This window comes from Crassostrea angulata, chromosome 3 (assembly GCF_025612915.1).
Source record: "Crassostrea angulata isolate pt1a10 chromosome 3, ASM2561291v2, whole genome shotgun sequence".
NCBI lineage: Eukaryota > Metazoa > Mollusca > Bivalvia > Ostreida > Ostreidae > Magallana > Magallana angulata.
Genome location: NC_069113.1, coordinates 999,707 through 1,022,845, shown reverse-complemented (window position 1 = coordinate 1,022,845; position 23,139 = coordinate 999,707). Strand labels below are relative to the sequence as shown.

Below are 23,139 nucleotides of genomic sequence, written 5' to 3'. Positions count from 1 at the left end.
GATTTCACAATACCAAGGCCAGATCACACAATGAGTTTATTATTCTATAAATCCCTACAAGACCAAAGGATGATCCAAAGTAATGTTACTCTCCACTGCAGGGACAGAGTAGTAGAATGACCTATAAAAGGTAACTTGATTTGGGATGTGAGTAGCTGCTATTTGTTCTGTAGCAATTCAGTTATTATCCCCTGGAAAATTTTCCATACAAAATTTTCAATTCCAAATTTGAGCAAAAGGTGAACAGACATCAACTTATAGTGGTAAGGAACACCTGTTCATATTAATTAATGTTGATAAAAGCACATTATAATCAAAATACTTTCACTATTTTAGAATTTTGCAAAAATTGAATTTTAAAATTTTTTGGAAATGTAAAAATGATAAAAGCCCCTGAGGAGTTCAAACACGACTTACAGATTTGTAGTTAACACACTAACCCGTTTTGTGCTTTGCTGTTAAGTAACATTACTGGTAAAAAATACAAAATAAATTTTAAAGTTTTACATGATTTTATTGTTTATCTTGGTATGCAGTACGTCATAATATGGAGGTGTGCCATACCACCTTAAGGAGAAACAAATGGTTAAACTATATGCATCACAGATCAAAGTACATGTATAGTAAGTTTTCACGAGTATCCTAGGAATCCAAATGTCTACATTCTGATACATGCTCCAATAACAGAAGCAATAATATAATTATGCACCTTAAAATTTAAATTCTATCAAAAATATACAGCAAAACAAACTATGATATGACTGCCTTAAAAAAAATACCATGAAAAAAACAAGTTTCCATTGGTCAAACAGGAGTGCAAAAAGGAAATAATCCCCACCTACATAACTTAGTGTCTTAATGACCTTCATGTGACCTTAAAATTTTAATTTAATGACCTTCATATGACCTTAACCTTGGTCAGAGATGTGTATTTTCTGTCACAGGGGCAGATTTCTTGGTCCCGTATTCAATTTCTTCAATGGTCTCGGGGAGTGGCTTTTTGTGGGTCTCGGGCAGGAAACAGGCCAGTGTCCCACCTATTATCATGATGACCCCAAACAGCACCAAGGGAATGTAGGTCAAGGTCCCACTCGTCTGAAGTCAGGAAAAAAGTTTGATATTTATAAGAAATGCAAACAAGATGACACACCTACATGTATGTAACTGCATTAAAAAAGTTGATATATAATTATATTTTTTTTTTGTTGAAAACGGGACAAAATCAGAATTTACAAAAGCATTTGGATCAATTTGTAGCAAGTGATTAAGTTATATTCTTATCATCAGATCATGAAATGTAAGAAGAAAACCATAACAATGCAACATGAAGTCATCAAAGCTTTCAGTTCCGTGGTTAACACTTTTTGAATATAAATTATATTCTTAACTAAAGATGTCTACTCTGATTTAGCTTATAATGATTAAACTAAAGTAAATAGTCAAAAGGAGTACAACAACACCAAGTCTCAAAGAACAAATTGACGCAAAGGGTCTTAACTCTTATCAATAAACTTACTGCATATACAATGAAAGGTGCAGATATTCCACCAATGTTTTCAAAGAAAGAGGAAAGTCCTACTGCATGGTTTCTGAAAATAAAACAAAATCAGCATCAAAATATTATTTTCTATCCTGCATATATATCAATGATACCAATACAAGACCAAATACAAGTAAACCAATAGACCAAAGCTATATTTAGTCAATGACGCAATACAGCCTCATGCATTTATCTGACATTCAATGCATTGTGATTTGTTCTTTTTGTTTTGTTTACACCATAGTGCCTTGGTTACAACTGTATGCACCAAATTTTATTAAAATAGCTCATTTGATGCATGCATGTTGCAGAATAAATTAAATACAGGCATACTGTCTTAAAATATAAGTGATAATTGGGCTTGAGTTGACAGCAAGCCTCATCCTATCACATTTTCCTTCCCTGCCTAAATATCGCTTATATTTCAAGAAGGTATTAAATCATACATTTTATATTTAGGTAACTTCTTTATGGGAAATATATGTGAAATGTGTACAGTTAAACACGCTAATAATGAAGTGCCAGGGATGGGCAATTTTACTTCGTTAAAACTGTAATTTGTTATATCCCTCAAGTTTATAACATAATGTAAAGTTTCGCAGAATGATAATCACTTCTTCGCTGTGTCAATTCATTATAAGCATGTTCGCTATTTTCATGTTTAACTGTACTCTCTCTCTCTCTCTCTCTATCTCTCTCTCTCTCTCTCTCTCTCTCTCTCTCTCTCTCTCTCTAACCTGACGACTGTGGGGAAGATTTCGGATGAGTACAGGTATGACAGGGAGTAGGCTCCAGTAATTCCAAACTTCCCGATCATGGCTGCTGTAATCTGCAACCAGACCAGGTCCACGCCAGAATCTACAACATATTCAAAGAGCCCATTCTGTTACTCGAGCTCCACTCAACAGCATATCATTACGTATTACAATTTTACATCAAATTATTTCTATAAACTTATTACATTCAGCGTAGAAATTGGATTTTCAATAAGTTTGATTGAGTGCCCTTTTTATTTGAAAGACAGGTACATATATATTCCTAGCATTTGACAATGAATTTAATTTAACAAGAAGCTGCATTCTGCCAAAAAGTTAATTGAATTACCAGGTATACAGCCTAAAGTAGAATGTACACAGAACACTACATACCGGTATTTGTTGGAATAAATATGGTGATGATGTTCATAATGCCAGATAGCAGCAAGAAAAAGATGAGGGGCCTCCTTCTGCCAATCCTTTGAAGTAAAATGCTTAACTTTGAAATTTTCATGATAATATATCACAAAAGGTACTGCTTTGAAGACAGAAAGTTAAACAAGGCAATTACAGTCTGTCCAGAATTTTGCAGTTTTGCAGGGAGTATAAATATTCCAGTTAAAGGTTTTGAGAGATGAACACATAAAATCTTGATGACAAAAATGTAAAACTAATTTTAAAGATTAAAAATTATCATACCTTGACATTTTGACCCACTTCTAAAGAAATCTTACCTGTTGATGATAAACATACAGATGACAAGAGCTGGGATTTCCACAATGCCACTAATGCCAATGTTTAGGAACTGGTTCCCGTGGAGTTGAGGTGTGGCAAATAGAATCCCAAAGTAACAGACACTGTCCGCTGTCCTGTAAAACAGACAACACTTACTGTTACCGTCATTTTGTTTGAATTGCACAACCACCTTAACAGCTTAACTATAAATGAATTGTTTACATGTACAGTAAAACTCAATTCGTTCGAACACGGATATAGCGCATTCTTCGATATAGCGTAGTTTTTTTGAGTCTGCAGTAAAATTCTTGACAAATCTTTGCAAAATTTTACGGTTATAAAGAATTCAGATGTAACGAATTTACCAATATAGCGAACTGATTCTGAGTCCCGTAGAGGTGAATAATAATGAAATTTAACACTTTTATAACTAATTTCTTTACAGTTTAAAAAGTTTGCACTACCATTTAACAAAATAGTATGAATGAATTTATTTTCATATAATTTTTTCAATTCACAATCCAAATTTTAAAGGTATCAAAGTACCGGAAAAGTATTTTTATTTTAAGCCTCAACTAGCAAAAATTATTGTCTGGTGAAAGAAAACATGTATATAGTGAATTTGCTATAGATATTATAATGAATTCTTTATATGGATATAACGAATTACGGATATAATGAAGTCATTCCATTGGTCCCTAGGACTTCACTATAACCAAGTTTTACTGTATACTGACATAAACAATCATATCAAATTACACATAAATCATCAGTTAGATTCTCTCACCCTTACCACAGATAAAACATAATGAGAGTGTATCTCCTCAGTTTCGATGTTTTAAATAGGTCAAGGACAGTGTACTTTTTTGTGACCTTGACATTCAGGAGACCTTCCTGACTCTGACCAGCTCCTGGTGCCTCATTCATTTCCTGATCTGGAACAACCAAAAGTTCAGATGGAATGTTCTTCCCATTCACTTTGGCTGCAAATTTGGCAACAGATTTGGCTTGTTTGTACTTTCTGTTTGCTATAAGCCATGGAATGGATTCTGGTAAAAACCTGAAATCAGTCCCAGACCCTTATCAATGATCAGGTCATATACCATTAAAACAAAACAATACTTGCTGTCTAAACACATAACATGCATTAGGGATTTTATTTTAATTGAAAAATAAATACAATAGTCATGAGATGCACTTATTGAATTATTAAGAAGAAAACAATGAGAAGCAAAGACATACCAAGCATATATGACTGTGAGAAAATTTGGCACAGAAATAACAAGCTGAAGGGTCCTCCAGTCTCGTATGAAATATCCTAGGACTGCTAGAAAAACTAACCCAATCCCCCAAGAACAGTTAATCCCCACGGACGGAAAAGAACGACTAGATGCTGGAAACATTTCTGTAACCATGACATATGTTGTCAAGGCAATCGGCTGTAAAAAACAAAATCAGAAGCATGACGTACACATCTTCAAGCATATATGCATCAAACTCATAACAAAACAGGTGTGAAAATTCACACTTTAAAAGCTTTGAACTATATCAAATTATGAAGTCAAACATTACTGACATGGATATAGCGCACTTACCATATTCAGTAGACCTATGAAAAATCTTAGCACTGTAAACATGATATAATTGCTTGAAAAAGCTGTTGCTATGCCGATGGCCCCTTGTATCCATAGAAACGACAGAATGACCCACTTCCTCCCAAACTTGTCTGAGAGGGGAGTGAGACAAAGGGCTCCAACGGTGTTCCCCACCATGTAGATTGTTGAAGAAAGGTCGACCATGAAGTTGTCATCACACACCAAATCCCACTGAAGGAAGAAGCATGTAATAATCACTGTAAGTCTCTATAATTATTAAAAATATCATCTAACTACCAAATCCCGACAAAGGTAAAGCAGGATAAATACAGTCTGGGAAAATGTCATCTCTCATCAAGCCCAACAGAGTTAGAGATATAGTGGAAATAACTGTTCATTTCCTGGATAGCAGTCATTTAATGCATGAAAGTGTTTGAACGTTGACATGGGACATTGTCTTGGAGTTTACAGAATTAGTTTATTAGGTCATGTTTTAGGCCTTCACGTATGTACTCAACAAAGATGTTCGGTACTATAGAGGTAATGGATATTATAAAAGGCAGTAAAACCTAATTAGGAAATCTGAGACCTCCATTTATAACAGAATACCAATATCATTCACTGGAAAGTTCCTTTGTGCATGTACCTCTGTCAGAATGGTAGAGTCAAATTCATCTCCGTACGTCCAACCGTTAGAGCAGGGAGTCGTCTGATTGGTCAGTAGAGACTTTATCTGACACTTCTCATAATTTCCACTTGAATCCACAGGTATGACGTCAGAAATGGATTCATTGACAGGTACCTGTACAGAGACAGATTTTACATAAATGTTTACTGGCCATTAGGATTCTTCATGATGATGGTGAATTAAACAGGAGTACAAACAAAGATCTGGGCTGTTATAACTTGAGTATCTGTCAAACATAACTGACCAACGATAAAACATGTACTATATTATTCAACATGCTTTGTAAAGCATGTAAATGTAACAGAGACACTTATTGCCTCTGCTGGGGTTTGAACCCGGGTCCTCTGGCACGCCAGTCCAGCACTTTACCGATTGAGCTAAAGGGTTAACCCCCTAGCCAGAGCTAGTAGGAATGCCATGTATCTGACTCTACCACATAAAGAAAATTTTATACAGAGTCAATCAAATCAACAATGGTGTCCTTATTTTTATAACATCATATTTTTCCTTCCCAGATTTTTGATATATAAATTTTTCATTTTCAATTTGAAATAGAGTTATAATGAACCGGAACATCATTGATGATTCACGGAAAAATCCATCATGGATAAAAGTGTGACTTGTCAGTATTCTTTAAATTCAACATTACAAGGGCACAGACCTCTGTTCATACCTGACAGTGATGGCCTGGATCCCCTCCCAGAAACAGAATCCCCATCACTGGCCATGCCCCCCTCATGTAGATAAATGACACGCACAGGAAGAACAGCACCTGGAAGGTCCCAAATCGACCCAAACTCTCCAAGACCTGATCCGCATTCATCTAAAGCAGCAAAATTAAAGTACTAATTAAAACAAACGTTTGGTTCATAAAGAAGTCCAATCTCTCCAAGCTCTGGTCCGCATTCATTTCGATCAGGAAAACATACTGGGGGGGGGGGGGTCATAAAGCATCCCTAACTCTCCACGACCTGGTCCGCATTCATCTTAACTAGACTTTGACCTGTGCGTGCACGGGTTAGCATTGCATATTATGTCGAGCATTTACGAAATAGATACATCAAATTTGCACACCATGTTGACATTATTCAAAACTCTCGGAATTTCTCATATTAAACGCACTGAGTTAGAGTTATCTCCCATATTTTCTTTCATGAATAGGATATATAGCAAATTTTTTATGAAAATTAACATGTATTTGTTTTATCGTTTCCAAGTTTATCCATGCAAATGTGATATAGTGGAAACATAAACTAAAGAGCATCCCGTGATTTAGCGTGAATATAATGCGCATGCGCAAGATTGTAAAATCCAAAAAATTCAGACGATTTCCGAATTTTTAAAGGAATTTTCTTTGATTATTAATTAGCAAAGCCTGATTGAGAAAAAATAAAAACAAATTGGTAATCTCCAAGTACCAATGATGTGAAAAATGTATAAAACAAAAGACAGTATACGTCTGATTTCTCGGTATTAAAGCCCAAAAATTTGAGTCTTTTATTTTAATATACCGGTAGTACTGTAGTATAGATTAGCAAAAGTTCTGAACATTTAACATATTATGGCTTGCAAATATTGATGCCACATAAATCATTGTTTTTGAAAATGCATTGTATTTTAATGGAATTTCTATGATTAACTATGATAAACACTCTAGTCTATATTACATGTAGCATAGTCTAAATTTATCAAAAAAAGTTGTGCCACTCAGGATAAAAGTAAACAAATTTCTTTCTGAGGCCATCATTAAAAATATCTATGTTTCCCCTAACCTGACCCTAAATTCTGAAGTTGGGTAGGTAGGTAAATATTTTTTTTCTGTCAGGGCACAATAAAATGTACATTATAAATTAAAAATGAAAAAAAATAAATCAATTCTTTAATTAATTACAAAACTAAAAATATATGACCAGTTATAAAAAAAAATTTTATACTTGTGCTGATGGAATGTACTACAAATTTAATATCGGATTCACAATTTGATATTGTTCATTTTAAATTTTAACCCTTAGGCTGCTACACGCGACAATTGTCGCCCCGAAATTTCAGGTCCGCCACTGCTACGCGCGACTATTGTCGTTTTTCCGAGAGCGAGTTATCTAAGGTTTCCCTAAGCCTCGCTTTGAACAAAAACACGATGGCTATTGTTAGAAATGAAATTTGATTGGTCAATTGATGTTTTCGGAAGGTTTCTAGGGTTTTCAGAGTTTAAAATAAAGTTTATAGAGCAGTAAACTTCCGCGAAATGTTTTGAATTTTTAGCCAAAATTGCGAACGTAGAATGAAGCCCCGATACAAAAGGTTTGAACTTTTTTCACAGTGATAGTTAAGACGAAAATAATTTTGATGGATTAAATCCTGCAGAACATAACTCAGGAGATTTTAATTTATTGATTTATGTGTTTTTAATGGACTTTGTGCCAAAAAATGAACGAGAATTTGATGCCGATCTCGAGGTAGGCTAGTCGCATGTTGATCCAACGCCATTGAATATCCCATTCATCAGAGAGGAAAATCAAACGCTAAAATGGAGGATTAGGAACCTTTATCGTTTCTAAATTATTTTTTAATGATATATTTATGGAAATTGTTGTTTAATTGATCAACATCTATACTGAGATATGTGTGCAATCCGAGAATGTGAACCAGAACAATATTTAAAAAAACATTGATAAAGTGTTTGATGTATTTCTTTATTTTTCAGTTATTTTTACTGATTTTTTGTTTACCCGATGTTCAAAAATTATATGAATAAATATGAATCTCACAATGTATGATTTATAATTGTAATAAGGAACTTTTACAGTCATTTGGGTTCTAAAATATGACAATTGAAGAATGGATCAATAAAAGGCATTCGTTTTAATTGATTTTCACATTTGAACGTTCCTAGATTGATAAATATACAAGTTAAAAGAAGAAAATGAGCATTGCATTAAAATTTCAACATTTTCTCTTGTATTTAAATATAAGTTTGGTAACTGTAGCATAAATAGTTGCTGAGATATATTATTTTAAAATCGATGGTCAATTACCATTAATTGTGATTAATTAATTCAGCAGTGGCGGCCATCTTGGCGAAAATTAAAGCAGCAGCCTAAGGGTTAACATGCTTGATTCAATGACTAGATGTGCATCAATACATTCATTCATGATGACATACATCATTTGTATGTTGATGTACATGTAAACCTATATTTAAATATCATTTAAATGATCATAATGTTAATTTTTAAAAATAAGTTTTTTTCACCGTGAAAAGAGTAGCAGAGTGAATAGTCACCCTTGGTTAGCGAAGATGAAAGACTCTTTACAATTTGAAAAATTTAAACAGTTCTCTTAACTTCATCAAATTTCAAATCAAAAGATACAAAGAGTTGGTTTTGGTTATGACTACATGTACAATTAAAATGAAATTACTACATGTAGGTAAATTTACAAAAATCTTTAGTATCTAAATTTGTTTTCTTCCCTAGCATTATGTTTCATATTTGGGTTAAAATTTCCTTGTTAAAGAAGAACATTGTCTGCAAGTGTAGTGATTAAGTGTAACCTTAATGTTGTAGAATCATTAAATATGACTTCACAAATACTTACATTTATTACTTTACCTTAAGTTTTTCAAATATTATTGTTTTAATATACTTTTAGACATTTTATATACCAAATTTGAAAAAATAATCGAGACTTTGAAGTAGGTACATTTTCATCTAAATGAATTAAATAAAATGAAGTAATGGGAAAGAAGCTCAATTCATATATATTCTTCTGTAGGCTAGCAAATATATATTATTTCTCCTTCTTTCATCTGAAAACAGACTATAGCTTACCTGTAATTAAATTCGTTTGTTCTCCACCTGCACCCTATTCCCACTTAGCCAACACAAATCTACCTGTATTTAACCTGTATTTTTTCAAAATGTTGGCTAAGTGGGAAGACACCCAGAGCGGATCGTCACCCTTGGCTAGCGAAGATGAGAGTCTTTTCATTCATAGAGTTTTAGGAGATTTATTTCTCCCTAACAGAAAAGTAGGGAGAAGTTTGACATCAGAGAGACTGTCAATATGTGATACATCATAACCTACAGGAACGATAATATACACAGACTCAACCTTACTGAAAATTGGATTAAACTTTAGGCAAGTTAATAAAAAATAAAACAACTTCTAAAAGTTTTAAAAACTTATCCAATCTATCAAATTTAATTTATTTGATGTATTCATACATTTTATTGATGAAATGTTTGGTAACTGTGTTAGCTACCGTAAATGACAAATAAAATCAGTCTCTGTACTTCTGTGTATTTTGGAGGTATTAGTCCAATCTTTTGTCCCAATTACAATTATTGTGTAGATGATCATTTTAATTTTTAAGTAACTGTAGGCAGATGGCTTTATGATTATTTTAGCATTAATTTGGTAGAGTTATTAAAGGGGCATGGTCATGATTTTGGTCAAAAATTATTTTTCCAATTTTAATGTTTAAAATACTTCAGGATTTTAAGGCATTTGTAATAGGAAACCAAAATTTGAGTGTCATTTGCTTAATAGTAAGCGAGTTGGAGAGGTTACAATTCTTTGCTATGTAAACAAAGGTTTTGTTTACATTTTGAACGTTGAAGTGAAAACTTCAGTTTTAGACCTTTTATGAATGTGATAAACGTTAGGAACTGTTTATTTATGCCTAAAACGAATAAGAAGATAGAAAAATCAGTTTGAAAAAGAACGCTTACTGGTATATTGAAATAATGTAAACAAAAACAGGGCACGAGCCTTGTTTACATGACAAAGAATTGTGAGTCCTGTATATTGTTTATAACTTTACTACTGACTCTCAAATTTCATTTGGTCATTGATAGTAAATGCATTTCTAAAGCATTCTAAACAATAAAAACAGAAAAATAGAATTTGACCAAAATTGTGACCATGCATATGCACCTTTAACTAATTACAAGTTACCAACTATTTCTAATATCAACACTAAAAGTAATAAACATCGGTTGTAACTTTCAATGCAAAGTAGACATTAATATCAATCTATACCCATTAAAAACAAGACAATCGATTAATCACAACAATGGTTAACTGAGGCTGTGGAAACGTCTATTAAATTATATGATTATCATTTTAATGTCTCAGGGGTTAATTTACATGATCGTGAACTCGGAACACATTCTCTTTCGGAGGAAATTCCGGCAAAGTTACCGATCATAAAGCGAGTATTTCGTCCATGTTAATGATTGAGGCTTTCAAAATGATTGGAAAACGAAAAAGATGTGGGTCTTCTTAACAAGAGGCCCATGGGCCACATCGCTCACCTGAGGAACAATAGGTATGATAAAATCAGCTCAATGGAGTCATAATACAAACTATCTGGACAATATACAATAATTCATGTAAATCCTGTATAAATAAAATCCATTTTCCCCTGGATATTCTTATGTTTATAATCATTAGTCATTTTTCTAACAGGATGATTTTATAGTCATATCATGTGTTGAGTATTGCAGTTCTCAAAAAGATCCCCAACAATAGTTTATATATGGGATATAAACGTACAGTAAACTCTCAACCTTCTCGTGAGGCCAAAGAATTGTCCTGGGGCCAAAGTCTTAACAATTATAAAGAATCATCTGGCTGATTAGTTTCTGAGAAGATTTTTAAAGATTTACCCTATAAATTCCTTTGTTAAACTTTGACCCACCCCCCCTATTGTGGCCCCACCCTACCCCTGGGGGTCATGATTTTCACAACTTTGAATCTACACTACCTGAGGATGCTTTCACACAAGTTCCAGCTTTCCTGGCTGATTAGTTTCCGAGAAGAAGATTTTTTAAGATGACTCTGTTTATTCCTATGTAAAACATCGACCTCCCATTGTGGCCCAAACCTACCCCCAGGGTTATGCTTTTCACAAATTTGAATCTACACTAACTGAGGATGCTTCCACACAAGTTTTAGCTTTCCTGGCTAATTAGTTTCTGAGAAGAAGATTTTTAAAGATTTACTTTTTATAATCATATGTTTAACTTCAATCCCCCATTGTGGCCCCAACCTACCCCCAGGGGTCATGATTTTCACAACTTTGAATCTTCACTACCTGAAGATGCTTCCACACAAGTTCCAGCTTTGCCTTCGAATTAGTTACTGAGAAGAAGATTTTTAAGGATTTACTGTATATATTCCTATGTTTAACTTCGATCCCCCATTGTGGCCCAACCCTACCCCCGGGGGTCATGATTTTCACAAATTTGAATCTTCACTACATAAGGATGCATCCACACAAGTGTCAGCTTTCCTGGCCAATTAGTTTCTGAGAAGAAGATTTTTAAAGATTTACTTTATATATTTATATGTTAAACTTCGACCCTCCATTGTGGCCCCACCCTATCCCCAGGGGTCATGATTTTCACATCTTTGAATCTACACTACCTGAGGATGCTTCCACACAAGTTTCAGCTTTCCTGGCCGATTAGTTTCTGAGAAGAGGATTTCTAAAGATTTACTCTATATATTCATTTGCTAAACTTCGACCCCCCATGGTGGCCCCATTCTCAGGTGAGCTAAAAAGGTTGCGTTTACAATTCAATAAGTTGGTTTCTGGAAGAACAGATTTTGAAAATTTTCGTCATAAATATTGACAATTTTTTTTACTTTTTAAAGCGCTTAGCATAGCTCAGCCCTTTATTGTCGTTAGACTTCAACTTCCGGTGCATCGAATAACCGCCCCCTATAAGCAAAAGTATACATCATTTAAACTGGTTAGGGAACCAGTTTCATGGGTTTATGCACATAACTGCACGGGCTATTGTGAATCTAATTTACGGGTTATTGTGAAATTAATGTACGGGGCTTACATACATCATTGCAGGGACTGTCATGCAGTGATGAGGAAATATAGTGCGTATACAGAAGCTGAAATGCTATATACATATATCTGTTATATACATACAGAAGCTGGGTTAGCGCTTTTCAGTACTATCAGTACTTTGATTTAATCTTTAGCTTTTAAGATCTGTGTACAAACATAGAATTGTTAGCAAGTCTCTGTATCTTGCTTATAATTCGAAGCAAACACTCAAAAATGGTTAGTAAATAGAAATTGTTAACAATTAAACACAAGAAACATGCACTACATGTATAACAAATAAAGAACACAATTTATTTTTTCGAAATGAATCATATATATACATGTATATACCTACATATTTCCGTAAGCGATATCAAACTCTATTTAAACTGAATAAACTAGAGAAAATGCCGAGCATCTCAACAAAATCCTATTGCATTAATCTACCATTACGCAAAAAATAATGCCGAATTACCGATAGAATGAATTGTATTTCAGTACTCCTACATCAGATTTTGCTTAATTTGCGCAGGTAAACAGTTAACGTAACTGTTTGATTTACCGAAGTCTCTGTTTGATTTGATACGTAAAAATCACGAAATACAGACGACAGTTTCCAGGTTACAAAGCATAAATAATGAAAACGAAACGAAAATCAGAACAAGCTAACATCAACGTCATGTGTGAAAACTGTCAACGCATTGAAATATTTAGCCTCAATTTACTTCACAAAATCGGCACCAATATATTTTTCATGTTTCAAAAATTTCCCTTCATACGCGAACTGTTGCACAACAAGCAAATTCATCATAGTCAGATCGACCCTTTTTCGTATAATGTCATGGCTGCTTTAAACAAAGAACCTCGTTTTAGAAGTATGGAATACGAGTCTTGGTAAAATGGGTAAGCAAAACCGGGCCGTGGCAAAATAAAAGCCGGGGCACATCGGCAATCGTCAATTCCAAATACGCATTATTTTGCAGCAATATTTACAGCAAATACAAATATACTGGTCCATCAAATATCCTGAAATTTTAATGAGATTGGCAGATTAATAACTGCTTATCTTTTGTTTTGCCCAGGCCAAGTCTTGTCTACCCATTTTACCGGATGCCGAATCCGAGGCTATTAAACTGATTGAAACACGCCTTTCCTTTATTATTATTTTCGTAATAACTCAGATTTGAAACAGAATTAGACCTTAATTTTTGCAATTTATGTTTTCCTTCCCATAAGGATAATTTATGCTAAACTACGTTGAATTGGAATCAGTAGTTCTTGAGAAGAAGATTTTTAAAAATGCACCCCCCTTTTTCTACAGTTTCAAGGTTTTCTCCGCTTTGAATACAGATCGGACTTTTATTTCTGCAATTTATATTCGCCCTCCCATAAGGATGCTTTGTGCCAAATTTGGTTGAAATTGGATAAGCAGTTTTAGAGAAGAAGTTCAAAATGTAAAAAGTTTACAGACGGACAGACAGACGGACAGACGGACGACGGACAAAAAGTGATCAGAATAGCTCACTTGAGCTTTCAGCTCAGGTGAGCTAAAAACGATTTTGGGTGAAATTAGGTTTTTTATTAAAAAAATAAATGTATTTTCAATGTTATGAAAAAACAATTCAGTCGGCAGGATTTAATTGGGTCAGTTGCGTTAGGGGAAACATTAATATTTTTAATTTTGGCCTAAACAAGAAATATCTTATTGACGTGTAAGCTCATATTGTGACAATTATATATTGAGAAGTAACATAGTCAAAGTCAATATGGTGTCATCCTCTTCTCACTGTATCAGGTTTGATGCAGAGAACTCTAAAAATATTGAGTACTGTTTTTTTCAGATTTCAGATAAAACCCATTTATGGGGCAATATGTAGAGCCAGTTTTCAGAAAAAAAATTAAAAAGTATAAAAAGGGCGACTTCCAAGAATTGGTCAAAAATGTACCAATAATACAAATAGCAGTGGTTTATTCAATAACGCTATCAAAGTAGCTCTTTATCTTAATGGTTTACAGTTTTAAACAAAAGTTAAATAAAATGTGTTTGTTAAATTTACACATCATAATAACCCATCTTATCCAGTACATATTGTTTCATTGATAGCTTAGATCAGTCATTTGTGATCGATATCCCTTCCCTACCACGTACACTGTATACAAACTGGTGACAACTGGGGGATAGTAATCTAGCCTGTAGGCATGAATGGCACATGCAACCTGGTGTCCATATATGTTGGTAGAGTCTGCAGTAACGATTTAATTATAGTCTGTCCCAAGTTATTTAAATTATGCAGCATATTTGGATGATTTTTAATAAAAATACATACGGTATATACCTATGAAATAAATGCAAGGGAATATATCCAAGATAACTTCATTCACACATATCATTTAAGAAATCACTTGAATTACCTCACACAATTTTTCAATGTTACCCAGGGCTGTCACAATACAAAATCTCCGATGACAACACATTTTTTAGTCATTTATTGAAACCTGATGAGCTAGAGGATGCGTTTCATAGAAGAAATCTTGGAAATTTGTCAAACATTGTTTGAATTCTTAGGTATTTATAAATATCAAGAAATTAAGCAAAATGTGAATAAAGGAAATCTTGGGATAGGGTATAGTTAGTCGCAGGACTCTAATATTACCGGCCATCTATCATGATCGTTGTTATTCTTCCTCAAGATTTTTGGTAAGTCTAGCTTTTAAACTATTATTCATATACTGTACCATATAGCTTAAACAACGATTAAATAATCATGATAAATGTTCACACCTCTGTGTGACTGTTTACTGTGTATATACACATGGGCCAAACCATCTCTAATCTGTATAAGAGCCTTTGATATGATTATACTCTGTCCCGAGTTTTTGCTTCCACCACTTTTTGCTTGATATTTCAATAATAGTAAATACCTCTGTGCTCAAACTACGTTCATCCACTAATATGAAAAATGTCCAGATTATCTGTTTTGAAACGCCCCCTCTACCGCTTCAGGTTTCAATACACATCCAAAAATTGAAAGTCTACGGAGATTTTGCATTGCATCAGCCATTAATAAGCCCAGATGATAACGTTAAAAAATTGCGCGATGCATTCCGAGTGTATTCCGAATGGAGAAACGATGTAAACATTTCCCATTATAAATCTCCGTAAGAAAATTGTTTTCGTTCCTGTGAAATTTTATGAGTGAAAAGGGATAATTGTTCAATGAAGATATCTTGGATATATTCCCTTTCATTGATTTCAATTGTAATTCTTTCACAGGTATGTGTATTTTTATTAGAAATCATCAAAAATTGATGGAAGCAATAACTTGGGACAGACTATAGCATATGTGGAGAGAGCTTGACTGTGTAGAAAGTAGAAACTTTAACCCAGACTAAATTCAGAGACACCTGGTTAAGATTTCACCAAGAGTATTATTTTGAATTTAGAGGTATAAAAACTCGGAATTCTATACCGAATTTTTTTTTAATCCAACAATATTTTTTCCCATAATTACCCTTGGTACGGTTCTCATTACACTTTTACCATTAGAAATCGATTTCCTGTTATTGTGTCTGAACACAGTCACTTTGCATGTAAATAATGATTGAGAGGCCTTTTAATCTTAGTGATTGAAGTAAGAAACATAAGAAAATAAATTTATTCACATTTAATTTGTTATGATTAATTACTACTGTATTTTATTAAGATTTGTATAAATTTTTGTAAAATTTTATATCAAATTGAAATAAAATTTAACCTTATTAAATATATATGTCGTAGCAATAAATAGGGCGAGATTCACATGCCAGGAAAAAAATATTGACCTAAAATTTGAAAAATACTGTAGTTTGCAATGTACATAAGCTACTCATGATAGATAAAAAGCATAAATTTTACAAGAAAGAGTTCAATAAAAGCAAAATATGTTTTATTAACATATAAGACTCTCCAGATATTGAGGAGGCAATATTTTCCCCAGAGTAGGATGGTCATTGACCTCAAAATCAGTATGGGTCATCTACCTCCTATAGGGTACCACTGTACAATGTTTGATGTCTGTACAAAGATACTGAACAAGCTAGCAGCACTTGATCTACTGACCAACAGTCATTAGATGACCAACATGAGCAAGTCAAATTCCCCCTTTTTTTTAATTAAAAATAAAACGGGAAAAACTGTCTCAATCAAATGAATCCATGCAAATCTGGTCTTTAAAATCTTACCTTGCGTGTACAAGTTCTGAGTTTTGTGAGCAGTCTAGGGTACAGGTGGTGTCATTTTTATTCTGTGTGTACACCAATCACGTCTTATCTACAAATATAAATTAAATCAATGTTTTTATGACCTGGAAAGAATTGACACACTTTACAGTACATTACAATTTTTATTAAAGTTTTATGTACTAGGTATTTCTTTTTTAACTACCATGGAATCCAATTTGTAGAAGTTGGAAAAAAACAATTGAACAGCACTTAATTGTGAGAGTAATAGACCAGAAGATGCTTTTCTAAAATAATTTCAGTGCAATTCTCGCTCAAAAATAATGAACTGTATGTAAAATCAAACAAACAAATAAGAATCCCATACTCCACATCTCTCACGTAAGGCCACATTTTTAAAAAGTTTTTGTAAAAGACTTTTCCCTCAAAAAATTTGGTCTGAAGGTTGGAAAAAAACATATTAGTGACACATTTTTGCAAAACTATATCACTGATTTAAGCATTGAATGCTTATTTTTGGATGTCATTCGACATTGGTCCTATGACACACCAAGCCATGCAGACAAATTGAATACAGTGCATTTGCACAGTCTGATAATTTGTCTGCACCGCTTGCTGTGTCATAGGACCGAAGACATCCAAAAATAAGCATTCAATGGCATCAATGCTCATATTTGTTTTCATACTGATGTCTATTTGTATGAAATATTGTGTATCGCCACTACAAAGCCATTTTTACGCTCTTAGTCAGAGTTATGAAACATACATGGAACAGCCATATTATCAAGTTATTTAGTTAGCTTCCAAGGCAAAAAATATATTGGCAGAAACATCTTTTTTATTATGGAGTAGATATAATATATTAATGATAGTTTTTCAAAATAAACTATCAAATTGGTTATGTTAAATTGAAGGTTTCATTTACCGGTAATCTTACAAAAATAAATATACTCAAAACACGTGAAGACATTTATATTTGTGCTCATAGCGCATGAATTAGCAAAGTGTATTCATAGAAAATTGAATGTTGCCAATTTCCAATGCAAACATTAGGGGAAATAAAAACTGAATGTAAATATATAGTAATACTACCACCGTCACTCCATCCCACAAATTAAAATCATACACAATGAAAAGTCCCTCTTTTTGAACTTTTAAGAAAATCTTTGAAATATTTATTGTTTAAATTTCATTTCATTTATGCTGATTTTTCTAATGAATGTGTTGGTTTTGCTAAATCAAATCTGACTCCACATACAAAATTTGAACTTTTTTTTCCCAATTATGGAAAATGAATTGGTCAGTCTTGAAAAACAACCAATAAAAAAGTGTGGCGTAAATAAGAATTCTCCAGTGATTTTTAAGATTCTTTTCTAAATTTTCTTACATAAATTCTGCGCTTCTATTGCCACTAACATTTGCTTTGAGGTATCATAATTTAAACCTATCATAATCTCTAACTCTGAAGCACCAAGGTAATATCTTACACAACACTTAGTGGATCAGATCAGGTTAACACACACTACCAACTTCTGTAAATCTGTAAACAAATTCTAACCCCAAAAATGTTTCTGCTTTCATAAATCTTCTGAGAATCATCAAGATATTAATGCTATTTAGCCACCTATTTGTGTAAATTACAAGGGTTGTGTAAATTACCAGAAAGTAATGTCACAGATGCACTTAAATCTTGAAAAAATTGGCGAAAAGCAATGAAATTTTGTACTTTAATAAAACACCAATTTATTCTTATTCAGATATGAAATTTCATGGCAAAATGATTTTCATATTACATTGTACTTTTTTAAAATAACAGAACATGTAGAGCGTGAGATACAGAGAGGCAACACTCGCGGTCTAAATCATTTCTGGATTCTTGATATTTCTCTTAAAATCCATAATTTATGTCCTTTGCAGCGTTTTGGCAGTTTCATTCTTTGCTGTAGGGATGAAAATCACAGCTTAGATAATCCAACTCAATGGTACTGTTACCATGTTTTTACAACAGTTGAAAAAAGTACATCCTATATTTGTTTTAAAATATTGTCACAGTGTAGTTAGGGCTTTTTCAAATAAATAAATGTTATTTCCTCTGAAATAACAAGATATCTGTGAGCCAATTTATGTTCACTAGTGATACCCCAGCTCTGATGTGAATATACAACATAAGCAAAGTTGACATTTAACAGAAAGTTGACATCAAATTTGTTTAAAGATGAATCCAACCATAAGGCACAGCTACCGGTAAACAAAGAGTGAGTTAAAATTTCAAGCATCTGCAATTAATACTGTAGATTCCTTATTTTACGCGAGTACTTAATTCCACGATTCAATCGTTTCCGTCAAATTGTGAGAACATGAAATCGCATTTAATTTTAGGAATCTACATTAGTTGCTGAGAAATCTTTGATGAACATTTGTTAAAAAATTTAGGCTAAAAATTAACAAAGTTGTCATTTAATATGATGTTGATATCTGATTGGTACAAAAATGGATCCCACCATATGGCACACAGGTCTAAACAAAGACAACGTATGCCCCATCTACATCTCACCATAGGAACATGGAGCCTGTTTGATACCTCCTTGTAACTTTGCTGTGCCTCTCCATTCACAGGAAATCCGTCAGCACAGCAAAGAGTTACATCATTACGATTGTCATTGCCACTCAATGCACAGGAAATTTATCACCTCAGCAAACAGTATCCGTTACATTATACAGATAATGTAATCATAACCAGGGAATGTAATATTATACAGATAATGTAATCATAATCAGGGAATGTAATATTATAGATAATGTAATCATAATCAGGGAATGTAATATTATACAGAAAAAATAATTTCATTTCTTAAGTCCATTTAATTTCTTAAGTCCATTTAATTTCATAAGTCCTTTACATTCTGACAAGAGGTCAAGTATAACAGTTTAATGTGTGTAACAGGTTTGTACTAAATATACAGTGGAGAATTCTTTTGTTTTTCTTTATGATATCGACTGTCTTAATGCCACGTCACGCATACTGGCGCATACACATAACTTGCTTCATTTAGTTGTAATTTAGTCTTTTCAAGACCTTTAGTCCAACCTTAATCTATATTGAAAAATACCTGGTACATGACAAAGCATTCAATTGATTAAATATTGATTACAATATATACAATAAATACTGTAATCACCTTTTCCTCTGAATAGGTTGAGTGAAAATTTTAAAATTTCTAATTCTTTAAAGACAATATTAACGAGGCCGGGTCTAATTTGTTCTGCCCTAGATTTTTGGATGAAATTTTTTACATGAATTTCTACTGATATAATTATTATTTTAAGATTAAAAAATAAAACATTTACCACACCGTTTGTTTAGGGGGTCATCTCAAAGTTTGTTAATCTTTAACATAGGATCCTATGGGATTTTGCTTGAAATGTATCAATTTTGCATATTTTTTACATTTTTTCAAAACTTCTGCCCTAGGGATTTCTTTTTATGTTTTACATATTAAAGTTATTGCTAAAAGGCATCAAATGGTCAAATAAAAAAAAAACCTTTTACCTCATGGTTTGTTCCAGGGGTCTTATCAAAGTTGATTTTTGTATGCCCAATTTCCCAGATTCGTCAGACAATGGCTATTTTTTATTTGACAAAGGCGGAAAAGGTGATCTATATAGTATTATTAAAACATTCAGACATATTTAAGTAATAAAAAAATATATAACATCACATATTAAGGGTCATTAATATAAAATACATGGTTACTGTCTTGAAATATATGAATTAAGCTATATTTAGGCGGGTGACAGAGGGCTAGGCTTGCTGAACCCTCTTCTCGTTTTCGACCCGAGCCCAAATATAGCTTATACTTCGAGACATTTATGTTTATTCCACAATATAACATTATTTTTACGCATCAATCGAGATATTTTCAACAATTTTTGCTGAATATCTGCAGTTGAAACTATCACACCATGGCGTCAACCAAGCAAAAAGATGACGTCACAATACAAATGAAACGCTGTGCGAAAGCGTGCGTACTCGTTCTGTACTCGGCCTCGTTAATATTCTGAATTCTGATGCTTTCAAGTCCAGATCCTCCCATTGAGCTCATTGCAGAACATTTCATACTTTTATCAATGGGTTTGGACAAGATTTACTTTTTGAGTATATTTTATTCAATCCTGCTGCCACTGCTTGAGATAATTTCACACAAATTACCAAAGCAAGCCACAAATTATATTTTTTACCACACTTAGATATCCTTTACATTTTAAGACAAGAATTTTTTCTTCTTATAATAATGAATATGCTATATAACTTACATTTCAAAACAAGAACAATGGGTTTAATACAATCATGAATACCTTCAATCAGAATAAATGACTTTTGGTTTTCATGGCCTCAAAAAAAGTGTGAGTCCTTTTGTCTTGTCACACATGGTTAACCATTTGAACCAACTTTGACTATGATTCATAAAAACAGGACAAAAGATCAATAACTCCAAACATACGTATACAATTCATAATAACAATAGATATTAATCATGTCATAGTTTGTAATAAACTTACTGTTAAACGACATTGTTTTCATCCAATCAGCATCGATGTCTTGTCGTCACATCGCACAAGCTTCTGGTTCATATATGTATCTTTCAGTTGGGATGATAATCAACATTTGCAAAACAAAGTAAACTGCATGGCCTGTTAAAAAAAAAATCCAGAATATCTTTCCTGCATTCCCCAGGAGATTTTTATCTCTTTATGGTATATCCTAATACATTTGAGCAATAATGTAACATGTCTGTTGATTGCATAAGAGAGTTCTATACAAAGTCATCCAAGGGGAATTGATTGCATAAGAGAGTTCTATACAAAGTCAACCAAGGGGAATTGGCTCAAAAATTTATAAAAAAAAAAAAGAAAAAAAAAAAGAAAAAGTTAGATGCTCAGAACTGTATTGCTCTAGACCTGTTTAGATTTGTAACAGATTAATAATTATTTTACACTTCCAACTTTCACACTAAAAAAGAATCCAGAAGCATCTTATCAAAACCAAGATGCCTAGAGCTTAAACCAACATGAATACTTTCTAAAACTTGTCATTATAAACATTAAGTATAGCTCTTACTAATGATATAAACAGACAAAAATATTCATCGTTGTAATTTAGATCTTTGTCTATGATGGTGCACAAAATTTAATGTGGAAATAGCTAGAATAATCCATACTCTGTCTCAAATTTGATATCTTCGATTCACTTTTTGCTTAATTATTCAATGTTTATAAACACCTCAGAGTTCACACAATGTTATGTCTATTCAATAATGTGAAAAAGTTTCAAGATTTCCCCTTTCAAATGCCCTCTAGCTTGCCAGGTCTCAATACACAGCCAAATTTAATTCTACGGAGAATTCACATTGCTGCATCAGACACTGAAGTGCCCAAATGATAACAATAAGAAATTAAGCAAGGTGCTCAGAGAACTTAAGAACAGCGAAAAGATGCAAACATTTCCTATTTTTAATCTTATTAAGTACCGGGTAATTTGTTTTCATTCAAATTAGATTATGTGTCTCTAAATATCTCGGAGTCTTTCCCTTGTATCAATCTCAAATGTACTTCTTTGAAGTGTATGTGTACTTCTGTTAAAATTCATCAAAAGGTGAGGGAAATGGTAACCTGGGACAGACAAAAACTTACAAATCCATGGCAGATACCGAGATACCAAGGTGTATGAATTGTACTGGGTATTAAATCTGTCTTTATAGTATAGAGGATATCTTCCAAACAAACATTAACAAACCAGTTTAGTTATCTACTGTCATTGTGTATATTTAACAAAACATTAATTGAAATTGTTCTATTATCTAGTTTACAATATTTCATTTAACAAAAAATAAAGATACCCCCCTTGTCTGTCAGATCAAGGTCGGGACGTTTGAAAAATTGCGTAATTATTTCACTTACCACCCTAAATAACTGTGAGATTATTGTAAAACGTCCAATCGTCATAAAATTAATGTTCCCTTTCCATTCACACTTTGAAATTCCATTCTTTATTATACAACTGTCACCAAGTTACAGTCCACATGTGTTCCTGTTATTTACTCCTATCTTCTACTTTCACTTTTGGTATATAGTCATTCCATAAATAATTCGGCATCGATGGGGATGGAGAACTCGTACCTTGGAAAAACTCTACTTCTCTTGATTTATATTTACTATTTAATTTTACGTTAAAAATAAAATGCACTTCCATTTGATTATCACGGTGCATTGCTTTAGAGAGCTTTAGTTACACGGAATTTATAACGTGTATACTATAAAAAAATAGTTTATTTCCAATTTTGGTCCCAGAGAGCATACTGTAGCCATTGCTTATTTTTGGTACAGTGTCCTATACCCTTTCAATAGAGTATTTTTTGTCGGAAAATTGCTCTTTTGGGGGAAATAGTAAACAAATATGACTAAATGCAAGTTAGCAATAACAAAAATTATAATACAGTTATCTTGCTTTCCATTGCATATTACACATATAATCATTAAATTAATGTTTTCATCATTATAAACCACACTTAACAGAACACTCAGATATTTCAAATAACATATTTAAGGAGGTCTCGCTCAGCAAAGTTACAAATTCAGCAGCTTATCTTTTATAACACAATACGACATAATTATTTTGGGAATTTTTTAATTAGATTTTGAAAAAAACAGTCAATTTTTAATATTGGGAATGGGTCCTTTCACAAGACCCGGCCGCATGC

At 33.0% G+C, this 23,139-nt stretch overlaps 1 protein-coding gene across 2 annotated transcripts; it reads right to left on the bottom strand.

Annotated features, from left to right (window-relative positions):
• Positions 1 to 805: 805 nt before the first annotated feature.
• On the bottom strand, positions 806 to 22,487 carry LOC128177369 (solute carrier family 22 member 2-like). 2 transcript variants are annotated; one of them, XM_052844061.1, is made up of 13 exons: positions 22,340 to 22,487; positions 20,942 to 21,073; positions 16,385 to 16,472; positions 5,987 to 6,136; positions 5,272 to 5,427; positions 4,626 to 4,856; positions 4,273 to 4,469; positions 3,824 to 4,090; positions 3,030 to 3,164; positions 2,689 to 2,774; positions 2,278 to 2,398; positions 1,517 to 1,589; positions 806 to 1,095 (listed from the first exon to the last, which is right to left on the bottom strand). In XM_052844061.1, the coding sequence occupies exons 4-13, from the start codon at positions 6,134 to 6,136 to the stop codon at positions 919 to 921; spliced, it is 1,593 nt and encodes a 530-aa protein (XP_052700021.1). In that variant the 5' UTR covers positions 16,385 to 16,472; positions 20,942 to 21,073; positions 22,340 to 22,487; the 3' UTR covers positions 806 to 918. The 2 variants fall into 2 exon arrangements, with proteins under 2 accessions (XP_052700021.1, XP_052700022.1); XM_052844062.1 differs by lacking the exons at positions 20,942 to 21,073; positions 22,340 to 22,487 and adding exons at positions 19,932 to 20,039; positions 20,738 to 20,791.
• Between the last annotated feature and the right edge of the window lie 652 nt (positions 22,488 to 23,139).